General features: G+C 34.9%; 1 protein-coding gene across 1 annotated transcript; it reads left to right on the top strand.

The window, feature by feature from the left end:
* Positions 1–1,175: 1,175 nt before the first annotated feature.
* Positions 1,176–15,281, top strand: LOC142974255 (periodic tryptophan protein 2 homolog). Its single transcript, XM_076116452.1, has 17 exons — positions 1,176–1,342; positions 1,564–1,676; positions 1,888–1,982; positions 2,279–2,407; positions 2,852–3,282; positions 3,826–3,997; positions 4,463–4,630; positions 4,976–5,228; positions 5,689–5,836; positions 6,242–6,433; positions 6,808–6,953; positions 7,379–7,526; positions 7,974–8,117; positions 8,403–8,512; positions 8,831–8,979; positions 9,409–9,613; positions 15,130–15,281. Exons 1-17 carry the CDS (start codon positions 1,325–1,327, stop codon positions 15,257–15,259), a joined length of 2,751 nt encoding a protein of 916 aa, XP_075972567.1. The 5' UTR covers positions 1,176–1,324; the 3' UTR covers positions 15,260–15,281.
* Positions 15,282–15,701: the final 420 nt, after the last annotated feature.

Here is a 15,701-nt window from a genome sequence, read left to right on the forward strand (position 1 = left end):
TACTGTACTAATGTTGCCAAGGTTTCAGAACTTCTATTTTGGTAAGATATTGAATTTATTTATTTTTAACAAAATCAATAAAGGATAGGTACCTAAATATCTAAAGGTACTAAAGCAATACAATGGTTAAAATAAAATAAAAACAAGATATGAAATCATGTCTACGTGAACTCACATTGCTGTCTTTCCAGCAATAAAGCTCTCATGTTATTTTATTATACAAACATAATTAAATTACACCCCCATTATAATCGAAGATGTAGCCTTTGGTATATAGAAAATACCCACATTTCACCAGTTGCAGTTGCATTCCACCCACTTCTTTCTTTCTTTCTCGTATGGTTAGTGGTCAACCTAGTGTCAAAGTTGTACAAGCCGCCCGAAGGCCTTTGACGTGGCCTAACGACTGTTATCGTAGTAGATAATAACCGCGACCGACTTTTTACATGCCCTCCGAAGCACGGAGGCGCCCAGTTCAAATACCACTATGCGGTCAACCATCTATGGAATGACCGCGCCTAGGGTCGCTTAACCCACAGATCGTTTACCGACCGGTGAGCGCAACGGACTATGGGCGCCTCGAATTCTACCCACTGAATTTTATTAATTAACATTGTGTCGAAATGTCGCAAAAATTCTTGACACGGAGTCAAACGTAAGACACTTTCGCAAAAAAGAAATTGCTGTGGTCCCCGATCTGAGAGAGCCGTGAGATGATTAAAATTCTCGTTCACGTTTTACTTTAACGTTACGAAGTAGATAACAGTGGGCCCTAAATGTTACTTGTAGCGCCATTGATTTTCTCAGATATAAAAGTCATTACTGCCATTGCTTTTATTTCGAAAAGAAAGTTATTACTGCACTTCCACCCTGTGGCATTCAAATACGTGGGCGGTTATAACAGATTGGTTATTTATTCTAAACAGCGTTGGTAACACTGATTTGTGTAGTTTTGCGTGACTGTTCGGATACAAGTCCAAAGCAGTGATCCGATTACCTGTTTTCATGAAATTGAGGTGTATCCGAACATCTTGCTATAATGTCAATGTCAACAAGTACAACAAGTGAACTCACGTGCTTCAACGATATGAGGTCTCTTTTACTCATACATCATATTATATAGCGTTATCTTGCTTTAATGTTAAATATGTAGTAAAAAATTGCCCATAATTTTCGTTTGACAGTTGTCAAAATTCACATACCCATGCTGGTTTCAAACTTTTAAAATGTGTTAATAAAACTCAGACAATTAATTAAAAGTGTTATGTTATGAACTGTGGAGCTAATTTATAATTTTATAGAAGATAATATATTCTTTGTCACGATGAAGTTTCACTATACGGTAAGAATTACATTTATAATAAAAAAATAACTTTAATTTGTAGTTTGTTATGGTTTGTTTATATCGCAAAAATAATTTATTTTTGTGCCTTACTTTCTGTTACTCATACTGAGACTTACCTTAATAAAAAGGGTATTGTAGATAAATTATAAACAAAGTCTTTATTTTAATACTATTATAATAAATGTAATTTTTACAACATAACCTGTGTGATGTTACAGTTTCAAAATCTTTTGGGCACCGTGTACAGGAAAGGCGATGTTTTATTTACTAACGATGGGAACTGTGTTGTGAGCCCTGTCGGGAATAAAATTACAGTATATAATTTGAAACAGTAAGTATAAACACTTCAAATCTTTGTGTATTCACATAACATATTTTTCTTTGGTTACTGTATAACAATTTATCTATTAATTTCAGCCTTTAGACCCTTTATATGTACTGAAGATTTTAACTCTACAATATATCTATTAATTGGTTCTTTTAGACACTTTATGTGTGCTATATTATAGATTTGTATTCAATAATTGTTTATTTATTTTCAGAAACAAAAGCAACACATTAGCATTTGAAAGTTATTACAATTATACAGCGGTTGATATCTCACCCAATGGATCTACTTTGCTGGCTGTTAATGAAAGTATGTGTCATAATTATCAACTATACATAGTTTTAATTTCATAACTCAAGTATTAACTTGAAATTAATGTCAATTGAGCAATAGATGTCTTGATTGAACAACTAACTAACTAAATTGGATAGTTACTATTTGAATATGTTTGTATATGTCAGAACAAGGTTGAATGGGATTGATGGGATCAGAATAGAATCAACAGGATAAATTTATGTTACTTATACTATACCTGGACAAAGTTGGGTCAGTACCAGCAGACTGGCCCAACTTTGTCCAAAATTATAATTATTATTTCCTTTCAGAGGGTGAAGCCCAAATGATAAGTCTGGTGACATGCACAGTGATACACAAATACAAGTTCAGGCAGCAAGTGAATGCTGTCAAGTTTAGTCCTGATGGCCAGTACTTTGCTGCCTGTTGTGATGATACAGGTAAACAAGTATTTTATTGTAAACTACATTTTTAATGTTTGTTGTCTTATTTATTGTTTAATGTTTATAAAAATATTTTTTACTGGTACATTGGTCGTAGCGTGATGATATATGATGAGGATGATAGCCTATAGCCTTCCTCGATAAATGGGCTATCTAAAAATGAAAGAATTTTTCAAATCGGACTTTATAATATTAGTATAGATGTCAAATCATATAGATTTTAGAACTGTAGCTCGTAATGTGTTTTGGACTACAATCTTCTAACTCAATCTGTAATGATAGTACAACCACTTCATAAATTTTTAAAGTGTTGGCTTTTGAAACACATGATAAGTTGTTGTTTTTTGTTTGTGTTTATCAACTAAGATGCAATTAAATTAGTAAAAGTTTAATGATTTTTTGTCAGATTATGTTTGAAATATAATTTTTCTGTAATTTCAGTATTCATAATGACCGCACCATGCACATTCACTGGCGAATTCCGTTCCTTCGTAATGAAGAGAGTGTTCAAGAAATCTCGTGATGAAGTTACTTGCCTAGACTGGTCTTCATGCTCCAAACTTTTAGCTGTAGGCTCCAAAGACACTACAACAAAGATCTATACTGTAGATTACTTAGACAACGTTAATATGTATTCATTAAGCGGTCATACGGATAAAGTATCTGGAGTTTTCTTTGAAAAGAAGAGCTTAGATCTTATAACCGTTAGTAGGAACGGTCAGATTTGTTTGTGGGAAGCTAGTATTGATATGGATGATTTAGTTGTGTCGAGTGTACAGATATCTCAGAGGAAGAAACGTAAAATGAAGAAGGAAGAGGAAAGTGAGGATGAGGTTGATGAGAAAGCGGTTATTGAGAAGGATAAGGAATATGTAAGTATTCTTTATAAATAATTTTGACTGTATGTAAACTTCCCGTTATTTCTCAATTTTACCTTGAAATGAAAAAGAGCCTATGCTGTTCCTGTAACGCTATTGATTTAAAGAAGTTTTAAAATCAGACTTTAGCCCTTGTCCAGAAGGGGTCATTCGCTGCGAATTGATTCGCTCGCGTCTGTGATGCTAGGCGCCCATACATCGCGTCCACATGCTTCGCACGAATTCAAAATGTTCACGCTCCTTAAATTCGCATCGTCTGGACAAGGTCTCATCAATGGAGTGCAACTTCCATTCTGTCAATTCGCCCTTTTAATAGAAGATCTTCCTTTAGTTGCTGTAAAAAACATTTAATACAGATAACATTTTCCCTTGTGTCAATACTAGCTTAAACATTAATGTTTGCAATATTTTTTATCATATTCGCTAACAAATGTCTTCACAAAACTTTTATCTCTTTATCTTAAAAAATGCTGTTCTAAAAAAATACATCAGACGCTTTTGTCAGACACTGGCTATTTATATAATCTTGTATTTTAGGAAAGCGAAACAGAAGAGCCTGCAGAGAAAGAGATCAAAACAGAAAACGACAAGAGACTACATTACAAGAAGCTAGGCAGACATTACATAGGAGACGAAATACGAAGAGCTCATCATAAAGTCAGGTTGACTGCAGTGCAGTATCACAAAGACACTAAGATGTTGGTTACAGGTATGTTTGAAATTTTTCAATAGTTATTTAGATTTCGCTTCTGTTGGTTTATTTCTATCTTTAATTAAAATGCAGTAGCCATCATTGTGCTCTGGTTGAGTGAACGCAGTGAGATTTTACGGGCGTGGTAGCGTATTTAAATCGATTCTTAAGGTCTCGTAAATAGTAGATTGTACTTAATCTTTACGTGTACGGTTTTAATTGCGTATTTTACTGCTCGTCATTGTATGTTATGTTTAAGTTTAACGAGTCGCGGTACTGCGAAGTCACTATACAGCGAGATCATATAGAAAGGATAAATCGTTCGGGAAATACGGCAGCATGGGCCGGAGTCTGTATGACGGGACCCAATATAATATCTCAATTACACTAATTAAGTTATTACTAAACAAACAAGTGAATTACAATGTGTTACAGTGAATAACTTTTGAATAATTATATTACGTTTTATTTTCTTGTTCCCAGGCTTCTCCACCGGTATATTCTTCCTCCACGAGATGCCAGATGTGAATCTGATTCATACACTGAGTATATCAGAACATCGTATCAGCAGTATTGCTATTTCCGCTCCGGGAGACTGGATAGCTTTTGGCTGCCCTAATATTGGACAACTGCTTGTTTGGGAGTGGCAGAGTAAGTAATATAAATACTCTATTTAATATGTAATTTTTTCGAAGTCAGTTTTTAGGACTTTAATAGAATTAAAATGATTGAAGACCTTAATCCTTTAGATTAATTAAAGGGAATATGAAATGGGTTGTGTTAAAAATTTAAAAACAGGTAAGTTTTATTTACTAGGATATCTGGTATTAAAAATGTTATTTAAAGGTTTTCGACAATGTAAGCATGAGGTACACAAATTACATAACTTCACAAAACAAAGCTATACCGTGGATACAATACCTTTTACAATCTCATGTTACACCACAGTATGTCAAACAAATCTCTATTCCTATTGATATAAGCTCTAAATTTCAGGCGAACAATACGTAATGAAGCAGCAAGGCCACTCTTTAGACATGACGTGCCTCGCGTACTCTCCCGATGGTCTGTACATCGTAACAGGGGGGTACGACGGCAAGGTCAAAGTATGGAACACTACCAACGGGTTCTGCTTCGTAACGTTCAGTGAACATAAGTCTACAGTCACTAGTATTACGTTCAGTGCTAATAAGAAGTTCTTTGTGTCCGCTAGTTTAGATGGAACTGTGAGGTGCTATGATTTAACTAGGTAAGTTTTGTAGGATATAGTATATTTTATAGTATATAAGTATAGTTATAGTAATAATAATAAATTCTAAAACCCCTCTCTAGTTTAAACAGTCTCTAGTTTTATTATTAGCCATCTCATCCGTAGTTCTAAAATGTTTTAACTTATAAAAGTATGTGTATGCTTTGCGTATACGTTACGTGCGTATACGCTCGTACGCACGTTCAGTCGCTAACAGAAATAACTATACCCTCTCTCTCTTCGACTAAGAATCCACTTTGGTGCAAATTAGAGCTAACAAATCGCTGAAAATAGCGATAGTTTGATTAGATGTAACTATTCTGGAATTCGTATAATTTCAATCTGATTCACCTAATTTTGGTGACGAGTCCCCTACTGATCTGAAAACCAACGGAATCAAAAGGGCACAAATACACTTTTTTAACATCGCATCTCTTCTAAAACTAAATTTTCGTTTCAGATACCGCAACTTCCGCACCCTAACATCGCCTAGTCTGGTACAATTCAGTTGTGTGGCGTTGGACTCCAGCAGTGAATTATGTGCAGCCGGTGGACAAGATGTCTTCGAGATATTCTTGTGGTCTATCAAGTTTGGCAAGCTTTTAGATGTAAGTACGAAATTTCTAACAATTAAATAATCGTTAGGGAAGCCCTGAATTGTGACATTTTTTTTAAATTCGCTACTAATTTTAAAAAAATGTAAAAAAAAACGAGAGTTTGAAATAAAATTTACTTAACTATTGTGTTTAGTTGCATAATGTATAATTGTAGAAAAACGTCTGTGATGTCTGTTTTTAACGAGTACAACGCTGCGGACCTTAAATCCGTACAATTTAATATCTTAGGTTTATTTTATTTGAAATGAAATATCATAGTAACCAATTATTTTAGTTTTGTAGACGTAAGAGGAATGACACAATATTTAATTTATTTTTTACCCTAATCCCATAACAAAATTAAAACTCTTCTATTTCGAAACTACACATTTTAACCCACTCTCCTATGATCCCCAGGTGCTAGGCGGTCACGAAGCGCCAGTATCAAGCGTGACCTTCAGCCCGACGCTGTCTTCCTCCCGCCTGATCTCCGCCAGCTGGGACAAGAGCCTGCGACTGTGGAACTGTATCGAGACCAGCGCTGACGCTGAGACTGTACAGCTCACGTCCGATGCGTTGCAGGTCGTGTTCAGACCTGATGGGGAAGAGGTACACTTTGTCTAACTTTAGAAATGTTTAATATTTAAGGTGCTTTTCTACTAACAATAGTTGGGAGGTAGCGAGGTGGAATAAAAAGCCAGCCGATGTGCCATGCTAGGTGTCGCCATGACGACAAAGTATGGCATGCAGCGCTAAAATGACTCTTAACACTTATTTTTATTTCTTAAGAAATGTTTCTGTGTCTTTCTGCTCATACAATTAACAAAAAAAAAGAAATGGAGGCCTTTCTACAAGCAAGCCACAGTTTGTCAACTCGAACGAGATCCATACCGATTTCTTTAAACACATTGTTACATATAGTCCTAAACCTAAAGTTTTACAAACAGGAATACGAGTATTAATATTTTTTTATTTAATTTCAGTTCGCAGTATCAACTCTAGACGGCAACATAACTTTCTTCAACGCGACCACGTGCGATCAGACCGGTTGCATTGAAGGACGCAATGATCTTGGCTCAGGGAAGGCTGAAACTGATCTTATTACTCCAGAGAAAATGCTTAAGACTAAGTAAGTTTTATGGTATCTTCCATAGGGATTAAATTAAGACTGACTGTAACATACATTAAATGGGGTAGACTGTGAGCAAATAATGCAAGTATATACTGTTATGATTGTTGTATTATTGGGCTAATATGGATATTTTCAATAGTACCCCACTACAGGGTATAGGATCGTGCCTAATATTTGGCTATAGGCTTGCCCTATGGTCAGCCATAATAAACATCATGAAAAATGAGTGTACTGTCATACACATATTATGTTTGCACCTTCAGGTATAAAAATAAATTATGAAATTGATTTGATGATATAAAAATGGAATAACTTTAACCTACCATTATAACCATACTGCTGGGTTTTCTCCCAGGATGAGGTATGACCATGAATATATCAAAATAAAAATATATAAACTAACCAATGTCTTTTTATTGCAGAGCATTCACAACAATATGCTACAGCGCCGACGGGTCGTGTATATTAGGCGGCGGTAACTCCAAGCACGTGTGTCTGTACAGTGTGAAAGAAGCTATACTGTTACACAAGTTTGTCATCACGCAGAATAGATCATTGGATGCTGTTAATGTGAGTATAATACTATGAAATATAGCTTCAAATACTTGAAAATATATCCCAACTTACCATCTACACCTTCTTTAGCACCCTTTTGGGCTGTGGTTTCAACTTCAAACAGTTAACAGAGGTTCCCAAAACATCGTTTACAGAATTTTCTATGATCTGTCCAAACAAACCGAGAATTTTACATCATCGTTTGAGAAATCTAGCACATCAAATGTTAAACCATTCATATTATTATTGATTCATTTAGATTTGTGAAAAGTCTAATAAAACGCCCTGACTGATTGAACTAAATATTTATTTTTATTCTACTTAGATCTCGTTCTCCATTGTTAAATAACTTTGTTTATGTAGTGTACCATATTTTTTTCTGATGAATTTAATTTTAATGTATTTCTAGCTTATAAATTCGCTAATTATAAAATATTATTACCTATGTATTTTTATTTACAGGACTTTATAAACCGTCGTCTCATGACAGAATTTGGAAACATGGCATTGGTAGAAGAAAGAGGTGATTTGGAAGGAGGGGACGTAAATGTACGACTGCCGGGAGTCAAGGAGGGAGATATGGCGGACAGGAGGGTTAAGCCTGAGGTAAGATTCATATTAAATATATTTGAACATAACTGAATTTTTCAATTAAAAAGTATTTCGATTGGAAGAGTTCAAATTTTATACAAATGCGAATAAACTAGTGAGCGAAAAGGAAAACGATTACTAGATTCTAGCAAGCAGTTTTTTTTTGGACTAGTAATAGAACTAGTAGTTGTCTTATCCTTGAATTTATAGATTTTTATTTGTCTTAATAATAATAATCCAGCGTAGGAATACCTGAAATATATGATTAAAACTGCTTTATTTGGTTTAATAATATAATAGGTGCGAGTCCACTGCGTGAGATTCTCTCCGACGGGTGACAGTTTCGGCGTTGCAGCTACAGAAGGTCTTTTAATTTACAGTCAAAATGCGGGCATTGATGGCACTTTCAGGTAACTAAACATTTTTTTTTGCAAATATAACAACCTTTTAGGCACACTATTGCATATATATAACCAAAGACGACACTAAAAAGAAAATCTGAGCATTACCATTTAATAATGAACTTCACAAATGTGAAGCCTTAACTATATTATTCTGTGCGATAAAAGTCATCTTATGATCGCTTCAATTCAAACAAAAAATCTCGTATGTATTTACGACATCACATCTTATTTTTGTGTTACATACTGCATTTTGTTGAAAGTATTACTTTTTATAATTTTATAATTTATATATGAATCGTTTCTAATATAACCATTGTCTTCCAGGCCATACCGTCTAGAATCAGGTTCAACACCATACGCAGTGAAACAGCTGTTATCTGAAGGCTCCTGGGGCGCGGCGCTCATCGGAGCTCTACAACTGAACGAACATACGCTCATACAACAGTGTGTGGAAGCTGTGCCTGCAAATGATAGTAAGTGGAGTTAACTGTTTATTATTATTAATTTTGATAAGTGCTTTTGTTAACCATGATGTGAATATAGGTTGTGATGTCTAAACTAGTTTGTACAAATGAAATTTGAAAAGACAAAGGTACTAAACAAAAGTTAAAAAAAAACTGTTAAAAATAAGTTAGCTTAAGTGTCTAAAGCGCTAATAGCCAGTAGATAGACGTTCCGTTGCTCCAGCAACCATCACTGACTATCCTTAGAAACAGGGAGTTCTAAATAATGTCAATGAATACGAAATAAACCAACTTTGACGCAAATTTACCATCTAACCACACTTTAATACTGACTATGAAACCAAATATGTGTTTGAAAACTTCATCTCGTTTAAGCACCTTTACTTTAAGTATTTAAATTGCTGCCAAAACAATACTAACGTAAATTTTCTTCCACAGTAAACCTAACAGCCTCAAACCTAGACGAAGACTACGCCGACCGTCTGCTATCATCAATATCTCGTCTGCTAGAGAACAGTAGACACGTGGAACACCTGCTGGTGTGGGTGAAGGCACTCGTCACCGTCAAGAGGAAGTTCCCTCCCTCCGTACTGCTGGCGCTAGAGAAAGTACTCACTGTGCAGTACTCACAGCTCAGTAAGATGTAAGTAGCTTTTAAAATTACCTTATTACTGTTTCACATCAGGTACTGTCCAACCAGGTACTGTCGAATCAGGTACTGTTTCTACCAGGTACTGTGCCTACCAGATATTGTCTCACCAGGTACTGTCTTACCGGGTACTGTCCTATCAGGTACTGTCTTACCAGGTACTGTCTTACCAGGTACTGTTCCTACCATGAACTATCATACCAGGTACTGTTCCTACCAGATACTGTTCCAACCAGGTACTATCTATCCAGGTACTTTTAAACCAGGTACTGTTCCGTCCAGATATCGTTTTTACCAGGTACTGTAAAACCAGGTACTATTCTACCCGGTACTGTTCCTACCAGTACTGTCGTATCACAGTCGGTCGCTGAGTTAGCTTTTATCGTTATCTTCGAAAGTGTAAGAGGTTCAAAGCTTTTTCAAATGGTCAAAGTTCTTCCACCATGAAATAAAACGTTACCTTTATTACTGCGCCAGTTATTATTGCTGTTACTTCTTGCAGTAGCCAAGAATTCACCCCGACTAGAATCGAATTTCCAGCGTCGACCTTTGTAGATCTTTATCATTAAGAATATTAAAATGCATACTTGGGATACGGATTCTAACCAAAGCCAATTATTTTCAATGACCTAGAAAATATCAGTGACATAATCATCCATGACTACATAACTGACAAACGAGACAATTCTAAACATTATTAAATTAACATCTTTACGTATCTCAAGGTTTGTTCCAGTTTATTCAAATATTTACTATATTATTATAACGTCAATGATTTGGTTCAGATTCGACTTGCATGTATAATTAAAAGAGTTTTCTAGAGGTTAAATAGATGTTAGATTAATACTAAAATAGCATTTTGTTCAACACACAACATATAATAGTTTGGTTAGAAACTCTCAGTGACTGATATATGCCATTAATTTAACTAAATATCAAAGTATCTTTACAAACCTTTCTTTTAAGTTGATATAACAATTACAGCAAGTTGTATCGAATAAAAGAACAGATATATAAAATCCATATTTTACGACAAAAAAGGGTAAAGAGCTATCCTACGTACATATACGTTGTGTAAAATTGCTGCACTAAGGCAAAACTCACAGGGTTGGTATGGCATCCTGCCAGTTTTGTATCTATGTCAATTTTTATAGCCTTCTTTACTTCAGCGTCCAAGTAATACTTATTATATGGCAAATATCTTGTTATAGTGCCAAGAAATTGTGTTAGAAATATTGATGGTTTTTGACGATAAAAGTAGGTTGTGTGTTGGTTTAGAGTAGAAAGCTTGTGTACTTTATTACAAGTTATTCTTTAAATGATGTTGCCTGAATGCTTACAATAGATAGCTACAGACATGTTACAAGTGACTGGATTGACTTTTTTTAAATATCTCTCAGTATCTAGTTAAAAAAAAACATATTTAACAGCCGTATCGTACGGGGTCACCGTAAAGCAATTTTCTCGTACTTTATGTATCTATCCGTTCGAGAATCCCACACAGGCGGCACAGTGAAACCACTCTTAAAATTGTCTGAGATTGATTTGATCTAATTTAACTTCGAAAAGTCATTAGATTATGTATCTGCAGAGTTTTTTAATCCTCAACCACCTGTATAAAATTCTTACTGTGTCGGCAGTAACCAGCAATCTGACGATTAGTGACTTGAATAGATTTTTTCGGTAGTAAAAAGCATATTTTGGCTAGACTAACGTTTGCAGTAGACATTATTCATAATGGTCAGTCCGCGTCGCCCATTTCAATGAAATTGACATTGTCTATGCATCACTGAAGCCAAAGTACCCTTGAATTAGTTTCAATACGTTTCACACGGCTTGTAATATTCGCAACAATAGTATCAAATAATTGCGAGTTTGCGTTAATGACGTTTATTGTATTAAGTATTTAAGAATTTGATGCGTTTGACCATGACCATGTTTTTTGACTTCAAGCTTCCCTGTTGTATTGTTTCGTGGATTTATTTGTCATGAAAAATAAAATAGTTGTTCTTTTTTGGTGGTTTTCTTCTCGTTAATTGGACTAGAACGTTGAATAAATTGTCTGTATGCAGATTTTAGCTTCTTTCAATTGTAGCTTCATTATTATTTATCTAAATATGTTCTGATATTACTATTTCTGCCCTTTTCGCAGATTTATAGTCAATATTGTTCTCCAATCTATAGTTTCTATGGTTTGGCAATTTTTCGGGTTCTATATACGTTATCTATATATGTTACCAAATTATTTATTTTTCATCCTTGCCGTTCTTCTCAATTATAAATCTCTCTCTCCGAAGTGGATCTCGGATCTCCGAAGTGGTTGGGCCTTGAGCTCAGTAGAGACTGGGAAATACATAATAATATATCATAATCATTTAATCTTAGTAGAGTAATAATCTATCTATTTCTATGCATATTAATAATTGTATAGTAGTTCAAATCACCTGTAAAGCAAGTCACATGTAGCGATGTATCACGCACGATAAATAATCGTGTCGTGTAAGGTCAAGTGTACGATAACGTCATGAGAATGAAGGACATACCTATGAGTTTATTGTAAGATGGAAATTTCACGGTGGATGACGTAGAATTTGTATGTTGTTTGAGTATAGTGTATAGATAGATAGATAGTTAAATTACATTTAAAACGTGAATTAGTTTGATTTCCTTTGTTTTATATAGGCTAAGATTTAGTGCGGATTTCTACAGCTGCTACCATCTACTAGCGCGCGTTTGACATACATTAAATGACTTATTAATGCATTGACGAAATGCGCCCGGGGAACTTAGCAGGTTTCCATGACGATAGTCGAAAAAATTATTAAATTGCTTCTGTGGACGCAGCTTCATGCTCTGCAAATATGCACTTGCTTACATAGACTTTATTTAAATATCTCCAACCAGCAGTTAGTTTATCTGCCGTTGGTCAGTCCCATTTATTTTGAGAGGATATCTTTTGCGAGTCTGAGATTAGTAAAAAAATACTGAAGCTAGGATTTATTTCCGCAGAATAAATATAGTCAAAAGTACGTAAAATACAGTCGTTTAATGGCTCTATTATGTGACTCTCAAATAACTGGCTGAGGACTCTCAAAACAATTTTATCATAAAATCTCGGTTCTTAACATAATTACGTCAGTAGATTAGTTTGAAGTTTTCTTGTATATTTCTGTTGTTACAATATATCAAGCGTGCGTAATTTAAGACGTCAGAGCTATGTTAATAATTATGGTAAATATTACTATTATGAGTACGATATTGTCGTGACGATCGTCTGTAAAATTTTACGTATGTATCTTTGGATATGGGGCTAGTAACTATTTAAAACAAGACATTGTTACGCTGTCTTCGTTTGGATTTTTTTTCCATACGTCTTTGTCGTTTCGAAATTTTGTTTGTTGTACTTTTTTTCTATTCTGTTGTACAAAGATAGGGCGAAATGTAGAGAAACTACAGTGAAGATTGATCTTTCAGCATATGGGAGCAGAGAGTTACCAAAAACAAACATTGACTCTCCTTTGAGGTATAAAGAGGATTAAATAATTCAGAGTTAAATTTATACAATACGATTTATGTTTACTACAGGAATTGTTCTCTGAGATATATCGTATCGCGCCTGATAAGTACAAGACAGATTTGAGATTTGTGTTATCGGTATGTAATCCCATTAGGTTTATATTATTAGGTATTTCAGTAAAAATGTATTAATAGGAAACTTTAAAATGTCATTAAATTATGTTAATTTACTAAAATTGTCTCGATAGATCTTTTAATGCAGAAAAGGAAATTGAGGTCGTATATAGGATGCAGAAGTTAATATGATTGCGCCTCTCTTGCAACTCTACATAGAGCCATGAGTTTGTTTTCTAAGTGGAAGTAATTTTCTTTTATAAACACTTTTTAGTATTAATTTATACATAAAATGTCTTACTAATAAACTCGTGTAAGCTCTGTTTAATAATACATTTTATCACTTTCACTGTAAGACATAAATTTTTGCGCTTCTGAAATAAAAGTAAAACTTGTAAAAATGTTCCAAAAATCAGTTTTACAGATGCTAGTCACGCATATGGCCTGTAACTGTCAGTTATGAAATAACAGCCACGTGACACCGATCAGCTGATTTTCAGTTATACCACAACGTAACGGATGCTAAATCATATGTTTTTTGAAACAGCTGTTTTTGAGAATACAACTGACAAATTATTTTGCTACTTTTCATTCATTTGTAGAGATGTTTTACGTTTGTCTATTGAAATGTTATACGAGGTAATTATAGAAAACTAGACAGAAAACTATAAAATTTAATTGTTTCGGCCTTGTGTGGTGGTTCTCACTACCTTGAACATTGAGATACTAACTTAATCTTTCTTTAACTGCAAGTTGGCGAGGTGACCACGTTAACAACTGCACGTTTGGCGCAGTTGTTAATGTGGTTACCTCGCCGTAATTACCCTAGGGCTTTATGTGGTGGGTTTGAATCTCACCTGGGTGCCGGGACCATATATTTGTGTAGAGCACGAGTATCTGTTCGGGTGAGAACTGTCTGTATTTAGATTGGTTATTTGGTTACCGTAGCTCTGCTTAATTTGGAATCAAATGGCTGTGTGTGAGTTGTCCAATAATATTTATTTATTTATGTTCCATAGGAGTTTTAATGCACCTATTACTATATATTATTTCAAAGAATCGAAGAGACGATCATAAATACGATTAGACCGTTAATTTAACTCTCATAACTTGCTTCAGCGAGTAAATTTTTCTCGTTTTACAGTCTAAAATTCGCCTTGATATCAGCTGTTTCGTGACGTTTCGAGATGACAAATCTGTGCGCGTGCAGTTACTATGGCGATTGCAGACAGGCAATCCGTCATTGATAACAGATGTGATCTCGATTCAGGGTTATGTAACGGTTTTATGCACGCCTATGGTACTTCACGTGCGTGACAACTGACATTATTAAAGCTGTGGTGTTGGAAAATTGGGATATTCCAGGCTGTTTATTTATTGATTTTACGTTAAATCTTATGAGAGAAAGTGGTCAGGTAGAGACCTGACCACTTAATTGATTCGTGGTTCCCGCAAACTGCTAAGTTCTCTCTTGCAAGCCGTTTGAAGAACGTTAGAGTTCATACTTCGTAGACCAACAAATTAATTGATTTTTGTATGAACTAGTCCTATCTTTTTATATCAAATTAGCTTTATTATAATAATAATAGAATGTTACCTAATACTTCTTTGGCTGTCATTTTTAAAGATTTTTGAAAGTCGTTACCAGCTTTCATAACTTTGAAAGTTTGGCAACCAGTCTTCCCGAGGGGTACCGGGTTATAACCCTCGTAACTGGATTGTGAATGTCCGATAGGCAGTCGCTCCAAGTATAATAATGGCATTCAGCTGCATCCGGTGAGACTGGAAGCCGACTCTAACATAGTTGGAAGAAAGGCTAGGCTGGTAATTACCTAATACTTACTTCTTGTATTAATATAATTTTTTTGTTTCTTCTACAGTTGTGACTTCAACAAGTACACGATCCGTTGCATCAAGAGCGTGGGCGACATGGCTCCTAAGATGGAGGTGGACGAAGCAGACAGTGACAACGACTCCAGCGGCAGAGGCACCTTCTCTGATTCTGATTAAATAAACCGTTGATTTTGTATAACATTGTCTTTTATATTGCACCTTAGGAAACCATTGTTTGACTCCTCAAGCTAATAAACGCTAATCTTTCAGATTGTCAAATCAGGTTTCAACCTAAATATTAGTGTTTCACGACCTTTGGGTTTAATATCTTAGAAGAGTAGAGAAATGACTCTTCTCTACAGTAGACAGTAATATAGACTAAGAATATTTTTTGGGTTCTTTGCTTTTCGCTTTAGTGATTACTCTTACCTTAATTATTGGGATAATCTTGGGTTTTATCTATACAATAATACTTAAAGCGAACATACACCCAGACTTTAGTGATAGGAAACTATGTTACGATTTCCAGGAATATTCACTCCAGAAAAGGTTAACCCAAGATTTGTGCTTTACGATCATTATTGTTCCGTGAGAGAATTGAATCCAAAATGCACTGGGT

This window comes from Anticarsia gemmatalis, chromosome 7, assembly GCF_050436995.1.
Source record: "Anticarsia gemmatalis isolate Benzon Research Colony breed Stoneville strain chromosome 7, ilAntGemm2 primary, whole genome shotgun sequence".
Classification (NCBI taxonomy): domain Eukaryota; kingdom Metazoa; phylum Arthropoda; class Insecta; order Lepidoptera; family Erebidae; genus Anticarsia; species Anticarsia gemmatalis.

Bases quoted from the DNA above. Each gene is read 5' to 3' on its own strand.
- LOC142974255 (XM_076116452.1), top strand. The intron at 5,837-6,241 runs GTAAGTACGAAA...TATGATCCCCAG, and splicing joins AGTTTGGCAAGCTTTTAGAT to GTGCTAGGCGGTCACGAAGC. The intron at 8,980-9,408 runs GTAAGTGGAGTT...TTTCTTCCACAG, and splicing joins AGCTGTGCCTGCAAATGATA to TAAACCTAACAGCCTCAAAC.